At 49.3% G+C, this 24281-nt stretch overlaps 1 protein-coding gene across 2 annotated transcripts; it reads left to right on the forward strand.

Moving 5' to 3' along the window:
• The first annotated feature begins 563 nt into the window (after positions 1-563).
• KLHL25 (kelch like family member 25) lies at positions 564-19260 on the forward strand. 2 transcript variants are annotated; one of them, XM_065076617.1, is made up of 4 exons: positions 602-769; positions 1164-1250; positions 11280-13109; positions 17672-19260. In XM_065076617.1, the coding sequence occupies exon 3, from the start codon at positions 11297-11299 to the stop codon at positions 13064-13066; it is 1770 nt and encodes a 589-aa protein (XP_064932689.1). In that variant the 5' UTR covers positions 602-769; positions 1164-1250; positions 11280-11296; the 3' UTR covers positions 13067-13109; positions 17672-19260. The 2 variants fall into 2 exon arrangements, with proteins under 2 accessions (XP_064932688.1, XP_064932689.1); XM_065076616.1 differs by lacking the exon at positions 1164-1250 and having other exon boundaries at positions 564-769.
• The last annotated feature ends 5021 nt before the right edge of the window (positions 19261-24281 follow it).

Below are 24281 nucleotides of genomic sequence, written 5' to 3' on the forward strand. Positions count from 1 at the left end.
CTGCTACAGGCTTGGGTTGAAGGTGGGCGAGTGACACGCAAGGACAACACACCGTGAGGTGCCGACCGTGCCCAACCTGTAGAGCTGGGAGCTCGATTCCTGCCGCGGGGTCAGCGGGGGCAGCCTGGCAGGATCCAGCAGAGCTCTGACTCAGGGGGCAAAGGCCCTGCAGGGTCAGAGGGGAAGGAGGGTGTCACGGGTGCCTCCACGCGAGGCCGAAAGGCAGTTCCGGCAGTTATGCGGCTCAGAGAACCCCACAAACCCTCCGGGAAACGCCAAACCGCCCGGCGTGGGGGCTGCAACGCACCCACGGGGGGACAAGGACTAGAACGGGGGAAGGCGGGCTTTAGGACCCGGGGAGTTTCGGGCTGCCTTCGTCCTTCCCCCAAGCCGCTTTCCTTTCCTTCCATTGGTCTTTTCTCTCCGCTTGCGCCCGCCCCCTCCCATGCACCGCTCCGCAGGGGGGCGAAGCGGAGAGGTACGTCACGCTCTCGGCGCTCCCTGATTGGCCGCGACGGCGGCAGCCGGCCCCGCCCCCGAGTCCCACGCGAGGTCGGTTCCACCCGCCGGTAACAGTGTATCCAGGGAGCGCGTCGCTGCGCTCCACGCGTGGGCCGGGAGCCGCCCCGCACCGGCCCCGCTCCGCACGGAGCCGCCCGCCTGCTCGCCCTCCTTCCCGCCCTCCTTCCCTCCCCGCAGGGCGCCCCGCGGGGCTGGGGGTCTTTGGGGTTCCCGGAGGTTTCGGCTCGGCCGGCCGCGGAGAGAGACGGTGAGTTCTCTAAGCTTTGGGTTCAAGGCGCAGCTTGCAAATGCGGCTCTGGCCCCGCTTAGGAAGGCTGGGTTTGCTTCTGCAGGGATTCAGAGCCGGGGGAGGGCAGGGACCTGCCGGCCCGGCGGCAGATCATCCTCCGGCACCCAGCCCGCCGCCCCGGGCACCGGCCCCGGGGCTTGCCTGGGGTTTCAGAGCATCGTGTTTCGTAAGCAAGTTTCACAGGCGTGGAAAGCTGGTGGGGAAATGTTCAGGGAGGTGAAGAGCCTTTCACTTCTAAAGAAAAGAAAAAAAAAGGGCAAAAAGAAAAAATAAAAAAGCTGTTATTCATTTTTTTAAATATGAAAGTAAAGTGGCATTGGCTTTTTTTTTTTCTTCCCCCTTGTACATACAGATCTCAGAACTGTTCTTTAACGGCCATAACTTCTATAGCCTTTCTGATGAAATCAGTGCAAGTAACCCTGCCTAGAGAAGCATGCAGGTTTGTATGAATGACTGAGCTGAGCTGTCAGAGGAGAAAAAATTGTTCTCTGTCTTTCTGCTATCCTGAGAGGCCCCTTTGCATTTAAAAAAGTTACAGGAGGGTTTGTTAGTTGTCTTTTTTTTCTTTACTTTTTTAATCTACTCACTTGCACTTAGAGGGTTTGGGGTGGGGAACTTAACCTAGCCCAATCTGTGCTTGGAAAATCTTCTGTCCTCAGCCCTTCATAAGCACACCTAAGTGTTTCATACTGTTTATACAGAGAGCCCCAGCTCCAAAACTGGTTTCTGCTTTCCTGGCAGTCTCTGTGTGTCATCTTCGCTTGTGATCTGCCGGAGTCGCTTGCCTGGTCAGGAAGCCATGGGGCGTAGCTTTTGTAGTCTTCCTCCAAATGTACTTTTGGACAGATCCAGAGCCCCAGCAAAAAAATACCAAACAACTCTTTAACCTTTATACTTTAACAATTCGCTTGTCTTCTCTTTCCTTCCAGTATCTTCTGACGCTTGTTTATACTGAACTTAACTTAAAAGCAGCTCGGGACGTTTGTAGCACATACCGCGTGTTTCTGGTGGTGACCAGCTGCTGCTGTTAACTCAGCTGTGTTATTGATTGCGGATCTGGTCATAGTTTCTCTTCAGAGTAGGTGTAAACTAGGTCTGAACTCTCATGTAGTTTGTGTTCTTTGCTCATCTCTCGAGGGGTCAGACTCCTTAGTGAGATATGACCCTTTCTGGGACCTATCTGTTTTCCTTGTCCTGTTTGCTGCTTCAGATCAAATCTTATCTGAAAACGCATTTTGTCTCTTTTTGTGCCTTTAACCCCAACCATCTGCTCTGGTTTTTCTCTGTGATAAGCTCTGTATAGTCAGTGAAGCACTTGGGGGGGAGTTTGCAGTGGGAAGGTGTGGGGTGAGCACAAGATTCTCAGGACTAAAACCAGAGTGAAATGTGCTGCAGAAGCAAATTAGTTGCATCGTAAAGTGGACACAAGAGAGTGTAAGCAGCTTCAGTGCCAGGGAACATGGACAAAAAAAAAAAAGGATAGGAAGTTTATTTTCTCAAGTATTTGGGGATTATTATTCCAAGTCCTTCTGCCTCAGCATGTATGGGAAGCATGTTTGGGGTAGGTTCAACTAACTCAGTAACTTGCGCAGTGAGGATGGTGCCTTGGATGTGGTTTTTGGAGAGGAGATAAGGCCAGTTGAAAATTCTTCGACTGAAGGAACTAGGCAAATGAAACTTGTGAAGGCTTGGGAACAGACAACAAGATGCTGCATGACACGTACCCCAAATGTACGAAAATGAGCGTGTGATACACAATATGGTCCCTCCAGTGCTGGAGCGAGTGCTGGACATGGCCCAGGATGGGGACAAGGAGTGTGTGCATATGTGTGTACATATGTGTGAATTATGATACCATTTTTGTCCCTACAGTGGTAACCAACCGCTCCCCAAAGCCTTCAGGAGTTCAGGTCCTGCCCCTTGCAGCTGGAGGAGGTTTTAGGCAATGTTTGTGGGGTGGGTGAGTGGAACAGGAAGGGCAGGATGTGGCCATCTGTGGAGGTGGGAGAGGATGGGCAGCATTGCAAAAGAGGGTGTTGAGCAGGGCCTTGGCCCTGGGCAGGAGGAGGTGGAGCAGGACGGGCAGAGCTGCCCCCGGGTGTCTGTGGCAGTGATGCTCAGGGACTGTGGAAAAGGGGCAGGTTTCAAGAAGCAGTGCCAGCACTTGAACTGAGGAGTAGATTTACTCACATCTTTTATAGACTCTGATTGAATTGCAGCAAATGTAGCTGGCATTGCTTAAAACAGCGGCTGCAGGAACGCCAGCTAGGAAAGCATTTAACTGTAACAAGCCGCCCCAAGCCCCCTTGGCCTCACCTTTGATGACCATCACATCAGTCTGTCTCTGCTTATCAACTTTATATCCCCACTGTGGCTATTAGAATAATTCCAGCCAGTGCAGGCTGCTCTGTCTTCCCCGCCATCACTTGAGCCTGAGAACGTTGCAAGTCCCGTAACCACTGTCTACTTGCTGACCATTAGACTTTGCAGAGACTACCAGTTTTATATGATGGCCTGTCAGATTGTGGCGATGCAAATTTATTACTGTAGCACACAGGAAATCGCTCTGGTTTGCTTGTGATGCATGCATAGATGCCCAGGATAGACTATACTGTTGTCAAGCTGAACAATGAGCAATACCCTGTTGTGCATCCCCAGACCCTTTATTATCCATCAGTGCTTTACAATCCAGCTGGGAACGGCCGTTCTCTGTGCCCATCAACATCAGGGGCTAATCCATGCAGGAGGGACAAGGGCCTCCCATCTCCAGGGTTCTGAACTCTGGTTGGAATTTTAAATGAGCTTCTGCAAATTGAACCTGGCAATTGCACCAGGATCTCCTGCCTGGCAGGGGAATGGGGAAGACAAAACAAAAGCCCAGGTTAACTGGCCAGACAAAAAATTGAAATCCTGTCTTGACAGCAGGCAGACAGACCTGTTTGGTGTGAGTGTTTGTAGCAGGGCTTTCTGGTTAGCCTGACCATCGGAGCAGTCGGCTCTGCCAACCTCAGAGTTGGGAGCTGGGCACAGTGCACAAAGAGTGGGAGGATCTGAATGTGCTTTCTGGAGTCAGCAGCTGCAGTGGTTATTCTGGCATTAATTTGATGTATACCGCATCTCATAGTCTAAACTCTCCCTGGGAAGTGGCATGTGGTTCCACTCCTCATATTTGAAGTACCAAAGGCCTTTTGCCTTTGCAGCACATTAGCAAGTTGGCTTGCTTGAAAAGGACTTTATTCTGCCCAGATGGGGCTGGGGTAGATACTGTGATGAAGTAGATTGTTTCCATTCTGGAGGCTTTTTGAGTATAATTTGGGAGACGGGACTGCAAACTCGTTTGCCTTCTCTGCAGCCCGGCATTCATTTTGCGAAGCGACTGTGATTGATTTGGCAGAATGGGATTTATTCACTGGTGGAGCTAGAGGGCAGGCGGGGAGGACAAAACCCCACAGCAGCCTCTGAAATGAATCACGGGCTCTGAAAAGATCCGCTGGGGTTAAGGCGTAGCAATGAAAAGCTATTGTCTGGAGCCTGAACTGTGGCTAAAAGCGTTATTTATCCCGATTTGGATAGTGGTTGTAGGAAGGTGTGGTATTCCCAGGAACTGCAAAGCCAGTGTGCTTAGTGGTGAACATGAACTGTTTGATTGCCTCATAGGTAGCTGAAGAAGCTTTATGGAATATCTCAGTTGCAGAGTAACAAGTCCAATACCTGATTTGCAGATAAAACTGCCTGTATTGCATGCAAAGCTGATTTCCTATAGATATTTTTATTTTGGTTGGAAAATGGTCACTTTGGCTCAGATTAGTTTGTGTCTTATAGATTTGAGGCACTACTGCCCCTTTTCCTAGTGCTTTTACAAGATAGAACAAGAACCTCACTAATTGGTACAGCTTGGCAATGCTGCTTTTGTTTTCTATGCTATAAGTGGCATTCAGTAGATTCTTGTGGTGGCTTTGGGCTCAGAGTGGAGCACAGGTTTAAAGGGAGGAGTGGTGGGTACTAGTGAGAATGGGATATGAAGCAGTGATGGACAGACTGAATTTCTGAGTTCAGCTTTGCTTTAGTAAGCATGTTGACGTTCAGATACATGCCCGGACCTTCTCCAGACAATCTGATCTCCTGGAGCCTACAGAATTAGGCTTGGAAAACCTCCCAGTTTCTGTCTGAGCCAACAGAAGGAGCCTTTCACATGGTCTCTCTGTTTTCCGTCTAGGATGTACAGGCTAGACTAGAAAGTGAGAAAATTAGAAGAAATGATAAGGATGCCTTCCATTATCAACGGATGGGGCAGGATCAGAAATTCTGCACTGGGGTGGTTGGGGCCGACTGTCTTTCCTTTGCTTTCCCAATTGCAAATATGATGAAACAAGGAGAGTTTGTCAGGAAGGCAAAATCCAGCTCTGTTATGGAGATACCCTCTGATTCACAGCAGAGTTACGTTGCCCGAATTCCAGCGTACAAAATCACAGTTGCATCTTTGCTGCGTTAGTCATTCTGAAGAAGACAAGAATTTGGCTGACACAGACAAACCACTAAATTCACCAGAGTTGCTGGAGATGAACCTGATTTGTTAGAGAGCAAAGTCTTCATCCAGGCACACAGGAGTGTGGGCAGAGCCGAGACGATGCGGAGAATGAAGGTTCTTTGCTGCCCACCTGGCAGCAGCCCAAGCTCCACGCTCAGCAAGTGCACTGCAGCACTGAATGCCAGGTGCTATTTTAATTCCTTTCATCTCAAGCACTCTTTACAGAAGAGCCTTATTAGTATCGAGTATCTCAAGCAGCTCTGGGCTGTATACCTGATAGTCCACTGTGTTATGCAAGGACATGAACATCATCTGCAAACATCTTTACGTTTGTTCCTTCCCCTTTCTTGTTTTCCGTCTCTTTACCCCATCATCTTTTCCTGTTTTTTGTTGTTTTTTTTTTTTGCTGCTTTTGAAGCTCGGGCTGTGTCTGTGAGTACGTGAATGCCTACATGTAATAGTTCCCCTTTCTCAAACCTTTTGATGGTCTCTAGTGCTGGGAAGTTGCATCTGAAACACAGTTGTATCTGGTGTGTGTGTTTGACACCGAGTTGCCACACTGCCTTTTCTCTTAAGCAGCTTTGCAAAGAGCTTCAGAAATCTTTAGATTTCTAGTTTGCTACTCTGTACAGTGGTAGAAGGGGGAAAATTGGCTGTTTATGGCAGTAATTTTGTCCTGGGATGGCATTGCTGGCCTAAGCACATGGTAGTGGAGTCCGTGAAGGTGTTGGAAAGGTGCAGATATTCAGGACAAGTGAGCCCACATGTCACTAACAGATAGAGAATTTATTCCACCACTTCCAGGGGGAAGCTGAACTTTGGCTGAATTCAAGACAGCATTTCACCCCAAAGGGCTGATATTGTAAAACTGGAGAGAAAATAAAGATGAATATTATGCCTGCCTTCCTGCGAAAGCAGGCATCACTGGCTGCTTGAGGTGGGTCTGCTCTGGTTTGGAAGGAGTGGCTGTAGGTTGTGGTGTGGTCCATATGTAGAGGGCCCATATGGCTGACTGCTTAGGCATGAATCTCTGCTGCAGCATGAGCAGCTTCTTCCAGGTCTTCTGAACTGAGCCAGTGGGGAACCTTACTGCTCTTTTTATTTACTTATTTACAGCTTTAAATAATTCATGGTTGAGTGGGGCAAAAAGAAACATGTTCTGCTTGCTGCTTCTCTGAAAGTCTGATTGGCAAACAGAAAGTACAAGCTTCGGTTCATGGGATTTGGGCTCTTTGTTGGTGTTTAGCCAACCTTTACACTTTCGGGAGAACACTTACCAATCCTGTAGTTTTGCTCTTCTAAGCAGAAATTATTCTTGATCCCCCTGAAGTCCCACGTGGGAACATCTTATTCACTCTCAAATATTGTTCTCTTGAAAGGAAGGTGCTTCTCAGCTGGTGATTCCCTGCAGATAATGAATTAAATTGGAGATTTGTGGACAACCTGCTAGTTTAAGATGAAGAGGGGAACCCCAGGCCCAGCTAAATATAGTCCATGTATCAATAGTCCTTCTGAGCTGTCCTCTATTATGCATTTATTTTGTGATTGGAGACTGGAGGCTGATACAGCTTTGAAGTATCCAATATTCTACAACTTCCTTGGGTTTTTCAAGAGGTAGTAGAGCATTTCCTGAGGTTCTACTAAGTGATGCATACCAGCTCCCTGTAGCAGGACTCTGATATGGTGACCCACCAGCCTGGGAGGAACAGCCTTCTGCTGAGACATGGTTTTTAAGGAGCAAGAGGTGCTCAGGCAGGGTAACTGTGGCTGTTGTTTGGGTTTGGAGTTTGGCCAGCTCTGTGGTTCTGGTTCATCCCCTTGTTCTCTTTGTCAGCTTTGTCCCATCCAGAGAGACTGCTGGGGTATTTTCTTCATAAGCTGAGATATGAGGGGTCTCTTCTTTCTGATCCAGTTCCTACTCTTCTTCTGGGTTGCTGTGTGCCCTGTGTGGGTGAGTGGAAGGATTTCCAAAGTGCCGTTATCTTCCTCTGCTGGGAAAGTCCTGTCTTTCCTATATCTGCTGTACAAAGGCTACAGGCAGCCAGGGGAATACTATAGCCAGCAGCCAGCAGTGGATAGCTGTCAAAAAGCTGATGCCCTTCTGCCCTCATCCATATGGAATAAGGGTTATCGTCTGCCTCTGCATGCAGCAAGACCTTTCTGAAAGGCTGTGCAGCAGATATTTATTTTTTCAATAGCTGCCTGTTGAAGGAAAAAAATGAATGCAGTGTGGAGGAATCCCAGACCCAGTTTGTTCAGGTCATGCCTTCTGCTATTCGCGTTGACAGGTCCGTTCTGGTGATAGCTTCCTGCGTGATGGAGAATGCAGCTGTGAGCTCTGATAACCCCCTCAGCTCTTGCAGAGCAGGTGGGAACTTGGAAGGAGCCACTGACAGGTTTCTTTGTGTAAAATATTCCTCATTCTGAGCAGTTCTGTTTTTTCTCTTTAGCTCAGTAGCTGGATAAGGGAAATGAGGAATGTAGTGGGGGACAAATTCTGAGCTGCATGCATCTGCTGCTGAGAAGTGCCTAAGAGCTCAGGTCCAGCCTGTTCATCGCTGCAGTTAAACTTCGTTTAAATTAAAGCACACGTTTGTGCACCTCATGAAAAAATGTAGACAGTCCTTTTAGTTACAGGCTTCTGAGATTCATAAGGCTTCTAGATTTTGAGACGAACTCATCAGATGAAATAGCTGCTGCTGGCAGTTTCTGTTCATCTGATATGGGTGGGATGATGCCAAGTTCTCTGTGTAAAGGCGCACCGAGGTGTGAACGTGAGGAGAAGAATTAGAGCCTGCCACTTTTCAGCTTGTGCCCAGCTATGGTAGCATTCAAGAAGTCATCAAAACAAGCTGTTTTGGAAGCTGCTGAAAACCACAAGCAAGCCTTGCTGGTGAGATGGCTGCAGACCAGAGTTCAGAGGCTGCTTTAGTTTCAGGTTCCTGGTCTGGGTAGCCCAGGTGATCTCTGACCAGTGATGTCCAGTGTCGTAACCTGGCTCCAAGAGAGGCCAACTCAAGGGGCTGTGGCCTCATTAGCTTTCAGGCTTGCAGCTGTACTAGGGACCAGCTGATGCCCATAGTGGGACAAGGTGATATGGAGAGCAGCCCTGATGGGGACTGGAACCTGCTGACTTATTCCCTGCATGCTCTTCAATGTTGGCTAGAAATATTATTTGGTTACGCAGTGCCTTGGGCAAGATATTTGATGTTGGAAGCCTGAGATACTTTATATATGTGTATGTGTGTATATATGAAGTGGCTCTGCAGCTTTTATATAGACATTTTTCATTTCTAAATGACCTGCCCCTTCCATTCCGTGTAGTGGCTTTTCTAATCTTAGTGTCAGAAAAAATGATGCTGCCTTCCTGCAATCTTTTTGTTTGTTTCTATAGCTGTCCTGTATAAATTGCTTAATTTTTTCTCATAAGCAAATCAAAGGTTAACATTGAATAGCTGACCTGAGCTGCCAGCAAAGCAAGCAGTAGTGTCAGAGTGGTTTCTGAGGTTGTAGGAGTAGGAACCTAAATCAATAGCTTTTAGCACACTCATGAATGTTTCATTTGTATTCCTCACTTTGGCATTATAGAGCTTTGGCACTGGAATCCATATAACCTCTTAAATTAGTGTTGTCCCTGCGCTGTGTGTAGATGTTGGAAAGCATTTTCCCCTCAAATGCACTTCAAAGTGCTGCTCTACAATGGCATTTTCCTTCCTGTTTTGGAGCCGTGATTACACATAGCCTCCAATCCCAAGTGGAACGAGCTTGGTGGCCTCAGCCCCAGGCTGCAGGGATTTTGGTGATGACCATGCGCGTATCTAACCCCAATACTGCAGCAATGCTGCTGCCTGGCTCAGAGGCTGAGCAGGAGTTGTGGCTGCTTGGGCAAGCTATTGTTTCTGGACAGAGAAGCCTGGAGGGACCTTTTCCCTGGACTGTGATACAGCCACGTGGAACGAGTGAGGGGCCTCAGGAGGACCAACCTCAATAATTAAAGGCAGGGGTACAGAAGGAAGGACATACCTATAACTGTTTGTCAAATTGAGACTCTTATGGAGGCGCTGGAGAAGCAAGAGGTAGGAAGCATGTGATCAAAGCGTGAGTTGGGCAGCTTATCTGCCCGTCCGCCTCTGCTCGGGGTCATCCACCCATGGAGCATGGGAGGCTTGTGCAGCTCCAGGTCCCCTCCAGGTCAAGGCTGTGACTTGCCAGCAGCCTGGCAGAGCCACATCCCCTCTCTCGGTGTTTTGTGTTTTCCACTGGGACCCCAAGTGCTGGGCTGGGGTGAGGGCAGTGAGCTCAGCTTAGCTGGGCAGGACAGGGCCGATCTGCAGACCTTCTGCTTGCAGGGAAGAGAACATCCTTGAGACACTTGGGGCTGCAAAGAACAAGTTAAACAACCAAACAACAAAAATACCCCAACCAAAACCCCTCCCCAACTGTATTTGTGTGGCTAATTACTGATTTCTAAACAATTAGGTGGCTGGAGTGGGATGCCATGGGATTTCAGCCTTGGTGTCTCCAGCCTGCAAAGCAAAACTTAAGTGTTTTGTGGAAGAGGGGTAGGAAAGGGATAGAAAAGTAGTCCTGGGTGAGAGAGAAGATGTAGCAGGGATTAATAGTGTTTCTCAAGCAACCCCTTTTTCCTGTGAATTGGGCCCACTTTCCCCAGCTTGTAGCCCTTTCTCGTGGCTGCCTTGTGTTGGCGGGCACTGAGCTGGAGGCAGCAGCCCTGCTGTTCCTGCACATCCCAACAGGGTCCTCCCTGCCCCAAGCACCAAAATGCTCCTGGCACAGTTCAGAGCCCGCAGACCTCTGAGACTTGTCCCCATCTTTAGCTCATTTACCAGGCTACCCACCCACTTCTACTGAAAAATAAACAGCATCTAGTGCAGCGTCTGTGGTGGCTTTGCTGTGTGTGCTCTCATGGGGGCCAATAGTGGAGACTGACCCCGTTTTTCTTTTTTTTGGGTTCATTTTTCAAACCTCAGGGCAGTTGTGCTACCAGCTTCAGTACTGACTTTCTGCTGTAAGAGAGGACTCTCTGATTATCTGTCTGTCTGCTTTAGCTACATGGGGGACAAAACAGAGCTGGCTAAAATATTTTGGAGCAAGTGACTTGCATTTTATTAAGTACTATTAATTTGATTAGTCCAAAGGCTTTTTCTTCCACAGCAAGGATGGGTATCAGGTAGCACTGAAATGAAATAGTATCTAATAAAAGCCTTGTGTTTGCTTCTGCCTGTCTGTTAAAAAGCATAATTTAGCTGTCTCTTTTGTCTTATTCTCTGATGAGAATCAGTCCTACAAAATGTTTAAGTCACATGAAGTGTCTGGTAAGTTTTATAAACAAAAACTACATTGAAAGGGTTTGGTAAAATTTGTTTAAAACTTTTGGCTTGTGCTGGTAGTTAAATATTCCATAAATAAAACCAGTAGCAATTGCCTTTCCTAAACCTACAATAACCTTCACGAAAATCAGAAGCCAAACTTGATTTCTGCTGAGCCAAGAACAGACCAGTGCCCTTTCTCCTGGATATGCTGCTCTCTTAGTGCTGTTTTCTAAGGAAAAATAACTCCTCTGAGGTTTGCCAACACCCTCCAGGGGCTGTTGAGACAATTTACCGTCACGTTTGGGTTTTGATTGCTTCATCTGTTGCTCTGTTGCTGAAACCAAAGTGCAGAATTTCCCCCTTCACCTCCCTCCACCTTCCCCCCCCTAAGCCCGATTTAGGTTTTTGGAGGATGTGAGGGTGCAGGAGACATGGGCTCTGCAAGCCAGGGTGAGGGAGCACCCGCAGAGCAAGAGCAATGGGGTGGCACCTGCTGTTTCACATTTGAGGTTCATTCAGGTGGACCAGAGTTGGATAGTATATATCCTTCATGTAAGGACAAGAGAATAATGTTTTTTCTGTTTTGTTCTTGTTTTTTTCTCTGCAGGCAAGAGGTCTGTCATCATGTCGGTCAGCGTCCACGAGAACCGTAAATCCCGGACCAGTACCGGCTCCATGAACATCTTGCTTTTTCACAAAGCTTCCCACCCAGACTGCGTCTTGTCCCATCTGAACACCCTGCGAAAGCACCGCATGTTCACTGATGTCACCCTTTGGGCAGGGAACAGGTCGTTCCCCTGTCATCGGGCAGTGCTGGCTGCCTCCAGCAGATACTTTGAAGCCATGTTTAGCAATGGCCTCCGGGAGAGCCTGGATGATGAGGTGAACTTCCATGACAGCCTCCACCCAGAAGTGCTGGAGCTGTTGTTGGACTTTGCTTATTCCTCTCGCATCATCATCAACGAGGAGAATGCAGAGTCCCTTCTGGAGGCTGGAGACATGCTACAGTTCCATGATGTCCGAGATGCAGCGGCTGAATTCTTGGAGAAGAACCTCTACCCTTCCAACTGCCTGGGCATGATGCTGCTCTCGGATGCTCATCAGTGCCGGCGGCTCTATGAGCTCTCCTGGAGGATGTGCTTGGTCAACTTTGAGACTGTTCACAAGAGTGAGGACTTCAACAACCTTTCCAAGGACACTCTGCTGGACCTCATCTCCAGTGATGAGCTGGAAATTGAGGATGAAGAAAAGGTCTTTAAGGCTGTCATCCAGTGGGTGAAATATGATCTAGATGAGCGGAAGGCGTATCTCCCAGAACTTCTGAGGAATGTTCGTCTGGCTTTGCTTCCCTCTGAATGTCTCAAGGAAGCCTTGGCTTGTGAGGACTTGATCATGGTGGATGAAAGGAACAAGCTTGTCTTGGATGAAGCTATTCAGTGCAAGAAGAAGATCCTCCAGAATGATGGGGTGGTCACCAGTCCATGTGCCAGGCCTCGCAAAGCTGGGCACACCTTGCTGATCCTGGGAGGACAGACCTTCATGTGTGATAAGATCTACCAAGTGGATCACAAAGCAAAGGAAATTATCCCCAAAGCAGACCTGCCGAGTCCACGGAAGGAGTTTAGTGCCTGTGCCATCGGCTGCAAAGTATATATCACTGGAGGCAGGGGCTCAGAGAATGGAGTCTCAAAAGATGTGTGGGTGTATGACACTGTTCATGAGGAATGGTCAAAAGCTGCCCCAATGTTGATAGCTCGGTTTGGACATGGCTCAGCTGAACTGGAAAACTGCCTGTACGTGGTGGGTGGACACACTGCAGTAGCTGGAGTCTTTCCTGCATCTCCTTCTGTTTCCTTGAAGCAAGTAGAGAAGTACGATCCCGTAGCCAACAAATGGACCATGGTGGCTCCTTTGAGAGATGGAGTGAGCAACGCTGCGGTGGTGAGTGCCAGGCTCAAGCTTTTTGTCTTTGGTGGGACCAGCATTCACCGAGACATGGTGTCCAAAGTCCAGTGCTACGAGCCAGCTGCAAATCGGTGGATGATCAAAGCCGAATGCCCACAGCCGTGGCGCTACACGGCAGCTGCTGTCCTGGGCAGCCAGATTTTCATCATGGGGGGAGACACAGAATTCACAGCAGCATCTGCCTATCGTTTTGACTGCGAAACAGATCAGTGGACACGCATTGGAGACATGACAGCCAAGCGCATGTCATGCCACGCTTTGGCCTCGGGGAATAAACTCTATGTGGTGGGGGGTTATTTTGGGACTCAGAGGTGCAAAACGCTGGACTGCTATGACCCTACGTCAGACACGTGGAACTGTATCACCACGGTGCCTTACTCACTCATCCCCACAGCGTTTGTCAGCACCTGGAAGCACTTGCCATCATGATGAGGGTCAGGGACTGGGGGCTTGTATCCAGGAGGTCAATAAGGTAAGAGTCTCCAACTTTTAAACTGAAACTTGCTTTCTCACCTCAGTTGCATCTCCATGCACCTCACTGATGCCACAGATTCTAGGTTGCTCACGCGTTTTGAGAAGGGAGCATTTAAAGGTGAGATGCAAGGCCAGAGAAGGGTAATCAGCTCTACCATGTTGGAAGTCACAGCTAGCTCCCAGGTTTCTCTTGTTTCCGGATGGTCCCCTCAGTATCTGAAGAGAAATCTCCATGGCTGTCACTATAGAAAACATCCTGTCCCCATGCACTTGAAGGAGCAGTGGTTTCTAAAAGCACTTGCATGTGAGTCCTGGGAGATCCTTGGGCAACAAGTGCTTTGGAAAAAGTCTCAGGAGTTCAATATTTTTGCTGGGTATCAAGGCGATTGATTTGGAGCTGATGAATATGTAGGCAAGTGACCTTTGGGATGCCAGCAAATCCTGGATCTCTTTTCATGCTCTCTATTTACATTTCAGTGGGTAGCAGGGGCAGAAGCTTAGAAGCCACAGTGCATTTGATGGTCGTGGTGTTTATTTAAGATCCAAACTGTTGCTTATTAAATCAGAACTTCTGAGACGTCTGAGCGGGGGGGAAGGGGTTTTGTAACCAGAAGAAGAATGTGTTTATCAGCGTTTTGGGGTGTGTGAGAATACGAAAGTTGGTGGAAACTCATGACGTCCTCTTTCATTCTGATGCCCTTGTGTATTCAGGGAAGTTGCTATTGCAATGCCACTCAGACAGAGCTGTTGGTTCCTCCTGTCTCCCTCCCAATGGGATATTTGGTTGCCATTCTGGTTACCAGTTTCATGCCATAGAACTTTGCGCGTCTTCACCAATCTGTGCTGAGATGCAGCTGGCCAGCCAAAGGCCAAAAACTCTTCTCACCTTGCATTGTGAAAGCAGGTATTGATAGAGGCTGCACTTGGATAGCATCATCTTCCCAGGAAGCCTGTAACATCTCTTGTAGCTCAGTCTGCGGGTTTCACAGGGCCCGCAAGACACACAGCCCTTCTTTGCTGGTTGGAGACTCCCTCCCAATTAGCTGAAGGAGCTGGGAAATCCTTATAGGTGGGGGCAGGATTGCCAACATTCATTACAGTTGTCTTTGGAAGGTAGAGACTGTGGGGAGGGAAATTCTTCCCTAGACTCATCAAAATCCACTTCACTTAATACAGGGAAGAAAGAATGCTGCCCAAACCCTCTAACACCCTCTCGCTTCCCTGCTTCCCCCTCACTGTGGTTGGTGCGCCTGGGAATCGCCCAGCGGGGGAAATTACTGGCATCTCCCAGTTGATCATCTCTTTTGATGCCAGCTGGGAAGGGAGGAGGAGCTCCTGGCACCTCTGCCAGGCATTTGCCCAACGTGACCATCTTGCTTTTCTCAGGTGGGAAAGAAAAAACCACCCAGAGCATTGTGCTCGTCTTTGATTTGCGAAAGACCTGGTTTTAACATGGGTTGGACCACAGTGAGGGCAGGGCAAGAGCAGAAAGGGTTAAAATGAGATCTCTCAGAGCTTTCTCAGCACTGGAAGATAATGGCCTTTCCAAAATCTCCTCCTCAGGCGTTGCCTAGCATCTGTCACAGTGGCTCAGTAATCTAATTAACTGCCACTCAGCTATTAAATATTGCAGCACAGAGTGTGAGGACTCCATCATTTTCAGCTCGGGTCAATGGGGCCTCCCTTTATGAGCCATCCTAGAGCTGAAAATTAATTTTCTCTGGTAGCAGATGCATCTGAATATTAAAGCTCAACACCAGCCACACTGGTGGGAATAGAAATATGGAATATTTAGAGGTGGGAGTTGATTCTTCAGCCACCAAATAAAATGCAGTCTCTGAAAGCACAGAGATATTATTTTCCTCCCTTACCTTTTTCCTCTGTACTGTTTGTGAGTTCTTCAGACCTAATAATTGACTTTGGCGGGGTTATGTATCTTTTTCCTCTGTAAGCTGGAGCCTGGCACAAGGACAAGAAAACTAGGAACTATATAATACGCCAACCTGCAAATGAAACTGGTGAAAAGTCACTGTGTGAGGGTTTTATATGCTTTTTTGGCTTTGCTTCCACTCATTGGTTGAGAGAAGAATTTAAAATATACTTGTATGAGTTCTTGCCAGACAGAATGTCTCTTCATTTTCCTAGAGGGTTTTTGTTGGTGTTTTTTTGTTTTTTGTTTTTTTTTTTTTTAAAAAGAAACCCTTAGGTATTGTTATGACCTCAGATACTGTGACAGCTCCTTAAATAAAGCACCAAGACTGGTGGGTGAAGGCCAGACTGTACCATCCACATCCCACGTGCTTACCTTGGCTGTCTTTGCTGCACCTGTGCCAAAACTGGGCTCAGGAACTGGTGTAACTGGCTATAGCGTTCTGCAACTCCTCCATCATCCTACAGCAGCTCTGGCTGAGGGATCTTCTGGCTTGCAGCTCCCACCGTGTGAGGTCTCTGCCGCACCACCTGGTTTGGTCCCTATGGGATCCTTCTTCAAGAAGGGGCACCCAGAAGGCAGGTTGGCCAGCACTTGCATTCAAACCAGCCCTGAAAACCAAATAATGCATCCTTGAAAAGCACTGATTGTAAAACACCAAGCCTGCTTTTCATTTAAGCATAAAACTAATCAGCTGGAAGTGTTTTCTGGAGGCCCTGGCCTTCACCCTTCCCAGCTGGGGCCAGAGTGCCTTTCAGCAGAGGTCCCCGTGCCCCTGCCAAGGGTGCTGTGTGACACTAATTTAGTGCTTATTGCCGGCAGTTAATTCCAGGGATCAAGCGTGCTTAGCAATATGAAATGTGAAAGCCCAGTCTCCTCCCACCCGTGGTGGTGGAGCCCTAAGGAGGCAAATCATTACAAAAAGGAAATAAAATACTAGAACTCAACTAATAAAGACTCTGTGTTTATAAACAGAAGCAAAGCCCAGCCTGGAGCTCGGGGGACAATGCAGGGTGCTCTGTTAGAGACCTGTGCAGTGACAGTTGATGGGGACAACTCTGTACATACCAGGAGGTGACTTCAGGTTGTATCAGGAACAGGTTCTCCAAGCTGCCTGTCTCCGAATTAAAAGTGGTTTCTCCAAATGATCTGTCCTGTGGAATGCTATAATTTTCATGCAGCAGAGTCACAGATGGGCTTGGAGCAGAGAGGGGAGCCTCCAGCTGGGGTTTGGGATGGTCACTGGGGACTGAGGAGCTACACATTGCATGGTCCAGCTAGAGGACAAGAAAATGATGGGCTCAGAGCCCATTTTGTGGCTCCCACAAGAGCCCTTTGGTGGGTTTAGCTCCTGTGAGGTCTGTGGTGTTACACCAGCAGCTGGTGCCTGCTGTTAGATCAGTACTGAGCAGCCAAGGCTGCGGGTTTTTGAGGCTCTTCTGGCACCTAAAAGTTGATCTTTGGCGCTGAAGCTCCTACAAGGATTTAGGCAGCAAGCCAGGCACACAACCCTATTCTGATACCACACACTAGGCGTCAGATCTGTTCAGTGGCTTTTCCTGAGTATTTAATTATAGCTTAGATAACAAGGCTTTTGCAAAGACGGTTTTACCACTGTCTGGTCTGGCTTCCCTTCCACATGAAGCTGCACTTGGTCAACTTTTACCTTGCAAGAATCCGCAGGGTTTTGTTGCTGTGCATCATTCCTGGCTCCATCTGCAGAGCCCTGATTGCAGCCGGACATCTTCCCATGCAAAAGCCCTGGGTGCCTGCAAAAAACAGCCTAAAAAAGAACCCCAACAAACCAATCTCAGGATGATCTCCCATCTCCGAAATGCCACAGCTCACCTGTGTGCTGCTGGGTTTGTTGCTTACAACCTGTTAAAAACCTCACTGGTATTGCTGGAACAAAGTCACAGCTGGTTTGTCTCAGTGGCTCCTAGGAAAACCCATCTGCATGCGCATAACAGCGAGGCTGGATAAACAGGGACTACAGTTTTTGCTGCTGCTGCTCTTTCCAAGTGGCTGGTTGTCTCTGAAGCCAGTTTATCAGGCAGCGTTGGAAGGGAGTGGCTGGCCTGGGGAGGAAAGTCGATGAAAATCAGGCTTTTCCTAACCCTGGGCAGATGGAAACTTGTGCAGTCTGAGCTCGGCCCCAGACTGGATTAATCAACCCCTTGGAAACGTCAGTTGTACCGATGGTTTTGGAGCAACTGGTGGAAAAAGAGAAAAAGGGTCTTTTTGTTTTTTCTGTTCCACTTCTTGGGACCTCCTCTCTGCCCTAAAAAAAAAAAAAGAAAAAGAAAAAAAGCTAAAACTCAATAAACTCAATTTCTTTCAATGTTTCATTCCCTTCTCACATCCACAGAAGTTTCCTGGTCGGCTCTTCCTGGCTCCCTGGTGCTCTGAGCCCTCCCCAGCTGAACAACCACTCTCTCCCCTCTCCTGCGAAAGCAAAGCACACCCCAAACCCCAGACAAACCAGCTGCTTTCCACCCCTACCTATCCTTGCAGTCTGGGTGGGGGTTTAGGCCAATAGCTGCCAATGCACAGCCCCTTTTCTGGTGTTCCCCTGGGTGCACTCAGCTGAGCATCGCAGCTGTTAATGACCTTTCTCTTTCCCTCCCCAGGTGCCAGAGTCACCTCCACGTCCCCTGTCTCACTGCTGGAGCCGACACAGTCAACGAGTTCCCTCCTGTTCCCTGTCCAGGACTCCATGGAGCCTTTCACATCCCTTCCAGGCACCAGGGGCAGGAGGCACAACCGGCCCTGCCACCAGCACTGTGCTGTGGTGGCACAAAGGGCCACCCAGCCCCACCACTGGCCACTGCACGGGGACAGCGAGGAGCTGGGACTGTTGGCTGCTGGGCTGGGGCTGGGTACAGGGACACAGGGATGGCTCATGGGTGCTGGTGACCCGACAGGACTGGGGAGATAGAGGGTGTGCACCCACTACATCCCTCAGCAAGCACGGCCTGGGGAGCCATTAGGTGCTTTTTCTCACTTGGTTGGGGGGGCTAACAGATAACAGATTTTTTTTTTTTAAAGGTAATGAACTTACCATTGGGAACGGCTGCTGTTTGGGTGACTTGAAAGTGTTTTTTTAAAGGGAAGAGGGGTTAAGCCTACCTGGCTTTCTCGATCCTCTGGCCGCTCCAGCAATGGCTGTCGAAACATTAAAGCGTGGGAGCTTGGGACGGCTGCCAACAGTGCCGGGTACCACGGTGAAACAGGGCAGGTGCCTTTTGTTTTGCACTTTGGGCCTTTTAATATTTCTTTCTTGCCCCTTTCCTCACCGCAGCCGGTTGTGATTCGGTCAGAGGCCGGGCAGCTCCCGGCACACAGCTGCTGGGAAGAACACAGCGGCTCTGTGAGTGTGCCAAGGCACCGGCACCGCTGCCGAGATATTCACCAGATAAAACCCGCTGCATGCTCAGAGCCGGTCTTCTGAGTTTCCCCACCAAGCAGCGCGTGGGTGAGGGAGTAATTAGCAAATGAGCAGCAGAAACAGAGGTGCAGCGGGGCAGAGCTCGCGCCTTGGGAGGGAGCATCTTGCCTCTAGGAGGGTCTCAGAGGGAAAACAGGTAGACTAGGGGAGCATGGCAGGGTGGGCTGGGGAGGGATCCCCTCCTTCCTACTGCACCGTGCATCCTGGCTTCACCTTGCAGAGGTATGAGCATTTTTGGCTGCATGTTGCCCACCAACATTTGAGCTTTAGCTGCCCCAGGTTATCCACGCACGCTGGCTGGCAACTGTACTTGGTTTTACCCATGCAAGAACTACCAGTCCGAGTGACTCCTCATTCACACTATGGAGGAAGGCACATGGATTTTGACCATTGATCCAGGGATGCAGCTCCTGATTGGGCTCTTCCAGAGCTGGCTGCCGCTGAAGACTGGTCCTGCACCGCCCCAGCATCCCATTTTCCTCCGTGGCAGATCTGGCCCTGCAGATACACTGGGCTTTCCTTTCACCCCTGGATTAGGTTAAGCTGAAGCCTAGCCAGCTGAATGATGCAATGCGATGAAAAGCCTTGACATGGCTTCAAACAACAATGGTCTTTTCGGAGCAGCGAGCGCCTGTTGCTGCCAGGAAGAATATACTTTGTGCACAGCCCGTCTGCGATGCTCTGAATGACGTTTATTTACACTTTCTAGTCGTCTTTTTTTTTTTTCCTTCAGTTGCTTGTGAACTTTAATAAAAATGATGATCTGGGAAACCGTTTGTGTGTTTTTCACAGGAGTCTTCATTCTTAAGCAAGTTGGATTTAGGTCTAATAATAGGGTTGAAGACTAATAACAGGGTTGGCACTCAGTGTGGCAGTTCACAAACAACCTCCTAAGCAACCAGCCCAGCTGTAATTATTATTGCTTCAGCGCTTGGGAAACTGAGGCACAATGTCAAGTGTCTTGTCTGAGGTTAGTGGTAGATTTGAGAATGAAGTCCAGGGCTCCTCATGTCCTGAGGACACAATGTGTCTCCTTCTCCACAGCTGCTCTCACTTGATCATGCCACAATTTTAGAACTTTCAAGTCTGTAACACTAGTATCTGCCAAATAGGTCAAGCAGGCCCAACCCAGACAGCCATACTCCTGCAGGGAGAGCCAGTAATTTCTAAGAAAGATGAGAAAAAATTATACTTCTGTTTTCCTTATTTTCCTTCTACTTGGCTGCTGGAGCTCTAAGAAAGAGGCCCATGGACAGGCAAGATGGGCTTTCCAGCTGGGGCTCCTGTTCCGACATCTGCTCTGTGCACATCTCTCCCCATCCCAGAGGAGCAGGGGGCTGGTCCAGCCCTGCTCTGCGATGGCTCTGGGCTCTCCTGCACTACAAGACCAGCAGCTCCAGCTTTGCTGAGGGCTGGGAGCATCACACGGAGCAGCTGATTGGCACCAGGCAAAATGCGACAACCTTGCAAATACATATTTACCTCTTCTCACTAGCAGGAGGGCTGGCGGGCTTGGGAAGCAAAGCTTCCTAAGGGTGTTATGCACGGTCTCATTCCTGAGCTGTAAAGGAGATTGAGAACACGTCTCTGTGCCTGCAGAAGCTGGGTGGGCAGCTGTGTTAGCTGACACGGGCTGGGCAGACAGGAGTGCAAGGCTCCATGGGAAAACTCATTAAAGAACCCTTTGGGAAACCAATTTAGGGGAGAAATTACTGTTTGATGGGCGGGGAGAGGAAAAAAGAGAGGGGAGTGTGTGAATGCAACCCCTTTCAGTTTTGTTGATTCAGGTTTTATGTGGGACTCTGGGACTTTAAATACCAGCTCTGGAGGCTCTGCGAGTCACTAGCTTTGATATGAACCGTGCAAAGACCTACTCTTTTGTATTTTTTTTTTCTGGAGCTTGCCTGAAAGACAATTCAAAAGCAATCAGCAGCTGCTGTGACAGCAGCAACTTGTTGCCATGGAATTAAATGTGATGCAAAATACAAAGGTTTCTTGGTTAGCAGCACCAGAGTAAAAGGGGAGTGGGAGACAGAAATGAATGTAACAGTCAGAATAAAGCTACAGCCACAGTGGGGCTGGGTTTTAGCTGGAGGTACAGGGGAAGAAATGTAAACATGAATTGTTTTGCTCCCTTAAAAGACATTTTTAGCCATCTCAGCAGGTCAAGCTCAGCTCTGTCTGGGAGTGAGCACTTGGGCAAGAGTCTCATCTGGTGACATTACAGGGGTTGTAAGTTCCCAAGCTCTTGGGAAACTTACCCATATGCTGTTGCCAACCCTTGCTGCAGGTGTTGGGATCTCAGAGCTCTTCCCCATGAGGTTGCCAAGAGCCTGGCATGTAAATCTGCTGGACATGCAAGGTCAAACCCAGGCATGGCAGCAAACTGCTGCTGGCAACCTGGGTCACCAAAGGTGGGCTTGTCCCACACCACCACAGCTTGGACAGGACACAACGCCTTTCTGCCCACCCTTTGCCCTGGTCTGGAGCTTGCCCACGGGCTCTCTGCACCTTGGTTCCCCAGTTCTGTTAACAGGGTGCTCCTGATCCTCCAAAAAGCATTTGGGAGGAGAGGGCAGTGAGATGCTCTGAGGTGGGACTGGGCAGGGACCAGACCTTGCCCAGGTCTCAGGACCTCCATCCCCAGGGACTGACTGTGCCGAACCTCCCCAGATGCCAAAGGCTGCTACTTCTATGTCTCATTTAAATGAAAACCCATCATATCTTCATGGTTTTTAAATATGCCTTTTCCCAGCCTGACCCCAGCTGCCCTTGAAACAACACTATTGAAGCCCAACGGGGAATGATCATCTGAGCTCACTCTCTCTTTGTCACTAGAGTCAATTAAAAGCAGAGTAGCTGGTGATTTAATACCTCCGGTGTCTGAGGAAGCCCCACATCTATCCAGAGGCTGGCTCTGGCATTTTAAACACATAACTGGAGTGGAGGAGTGTTTTTTCCAGCCATCCAACATGCTTTCATATTCATCCATGTCTATACAAAGCACTGAAGACTCCTGTCCTTGGCTTGTCATCTCTTCCTGCATGTTAATTAATGACCCAGCACTGCACGTGCTCCCTGTGATATGTCCCATGTCTAATTGTTTTCCTATTTCCCACACACCTTCTCCCTTGGGATAAACCCAACGTACTTCAGTTTTTGAAGCGGCCCCAGGCTCACTAACTGCCTCCGTAGGAATCGCTGCTCGTGAATGAAGTTAAGCTTCCAGGAGCAGGAGAAACCATTGCCCCCAGCTCCCCACAACCAACTGGAAATTTAAACTGGGCCCAGCCCCTCTTGCTCCAGTGCAGAACAGGAGCCCAGTGCCCTCCGGGTACAGGGAGCAGTTCTGGGGCGGCTGAGATGGGACCCTGTGCTGGGGACTCCTGGTGGGAGTGAATAGTGGAGGCTGAGCTCATTTTTTCCTTTCCTCCTTACAATCTCCCTTTTCTTTCCATTTCACCACCTCCTTATTTAACATCATCGACCGTTGTGCAAAACCATCAACCCTGTTTGCAGCAGTGTGACCTACTTTACCACGGCGTCCCGACTTCCTCGCTGAAATCTCAAGCTCGGAGCCCACCCAAGCCATTCAGTGTTTCTCGGCTGAATAACAAATCCAATTAGGGGGAAGAAAGCCTGGCTTTCACGCTGTCAGCCCCTGGATATCTCACTTCCCCAGCGCACGCTGCACCACTGATGGCTGCGTCTCACAGACGCCGTAGACAAGGACCCCTCTGTATTTGTGTGCCCCCACGCCAAATGAAGATGGGGGAAGGGTTCAAGAGGGCTGATCCTGGCTAGCCCATGTGTCCTTTCATTCTTCCTGACATCCCCAAGGGACCACAGAGCTCAGGAATATAATAATTTGTGGTTTTTCAGTTCCAGCTCTCCTAGGAAGCCTTCCCTCCGAGGAATGGTCCAGGACCCTTTCAGGATGGCACAACTTGTGCTCATTAAGGAGCTGAAGGCACTTTACCCAGGACAGGATTTAATCACTGATAGAAAGTCCCATCTCAGTCCAAGCATCACACCTAACCCTTGTCCTGCCGCTCTGTCCAGAGAAAACATTGCAATTCTGCCCTTTTCTGCTCCCCTTACTCTCTTTTTTCATCCCAGCAGGTAACCTGTCCCAGGACACTGTCTCTGTCCCATCGTGGGGGATAGCTGTGTATTAAAAGCAATGAGTAGAAACAAAACTAGGAGGAAAAAGAGGCTTAAGGGCCACCAGGAAAAGCTGTTTTGGTTTCTAACTTCGCTGGCTGGGTAGGACAGACAGACATCCCCTGCCCTGACGCGAGACCAGCGGCACCGGGGCTTGCGGCGTGTTGCTGTTTGGCTCCCTGGCAGGTGCAGGGAGGCTGGGAAACACCCATCACTCCATTTCTGGGTCACTGTCTGGAGGAATTACACACGCACACGCAAGCAGGAGCTGCTTCCCTCTGACGGCTGCTTCTCTGCACCCAGCGGAGCGCCCATTGCCTCCCGGCCTTCTCCTCTGCCCACGCTACCGCCCGCCGGGCTTAAAACTACTCCCGGGCTTCCCACAGGGCTCTCTGCTAATGACTCACCACTCCTGCTTGGCTCTAATTAGGCTCCTGTCTAATTAGGCTCACTGGAAAGATGTGGCTGGTGAGAAGCAGCTCTTTAGTGGAAGGGGAAAGAGCGAGCGTCTGGAGACGCTGAGTGCCGAAGGGAGAGACGCCAGGCTGCATCAAGAGGTCAGGGGGTATTGGGAACTGCCAGCTGAACTACATCTGTGTAAGGGACAGACCATAAAGAGAAGAGAGAGTAAAAGGACTTAAATAAGCCCCCTCAGGGACACTCCTGGGGCTCAGCCCTGAGAAAACAAACTTTAGCTCCATCCCGCTGGGGGTGCCTGGATGAGGCACCAGGATGTCCCCCAGCCAAGAGTGCAGATTGCTCTTTATAGCCCCATTGAACAAGTTGTCGACATGCAAAAGGAGCGCCAGGGTGCAGGAGAGCGGGACAGGGTTATACAGGCTGTGGGGTGGGGGGACCTGGTCCCAAACCTGCAGCATCCTCCCCCGAGCAACCCTGTAGCAGAGAGCAGGAGAGCTGGCTCTGCGGCAAAGCCTTGTTTGGGGTGTACTTCAAGAGGTGTGGGGACAGTTTTTGTGGGGACACGAGGGACACTCACTGCGTCTGCCCATCCCTGTAAGGGCTGGGGGTGCACACATACAAGCTTTGTATCAGTTGCTAGTATCAAATATTGTTTTCTCCTTAATTTAAACATCTTCTAACCCAAACAAATCAACATGTTGCAGTGTTTAACATCCCTCTAACTAATTAACAAACGCCAGGTGCCTTCTATGGCAAAGGTAAGCAAGTCATTCCTTTACTGTTCACCTCGTATCTGATCACAAGACATCTCACTCACTCACTGAACTAATTAGTGTTCTGCCTTTTCTTCTCTTAATAAAACCTTCATGAATGAGCAGCCTGTCTGCAAGCCCCAGCCCAGCTCACACCTGTGTCCTCCCAGACCTCCAGTTTCTCACCCTGGAGCCAGCGCTGGGACTGAACCCAGCAAAGGCAGGAAAGGGGAAACACAGATAAGGCAAATGATAAAGGTGCCACTAACCTGTCATTCTGAAGAGCTGCTCCTGTGCCTGTCAATGTGCCTTTTAGGATCCCATCCAAGCATAAGGGCCCTTTATGACCCCTTTTAGGTGAAGGTGCCAGTGAAAATCCAACCACGTCCAGATGAGTCACCACACGGCCGCACAGGGAACTTTTGCTCTACCCCTTCAATGATAAGGAGAAAACAG

The sequence above is a fragment of the Columba livia genome, chromosome 11 (genome assembly GCF_036013475.1).
Source record: "Columba livia isolate bColLiv1 breed racing homer chromosome 11, bColLiv1.pat.W.v2, whole genome shotgun sequence".
In the NCBI taxonomy this organism is placed as follows: Eukaryota; Metazoa; Chordata; class Aves; order Columbiformes; family Columbidae; genus Columba; species Columba livia.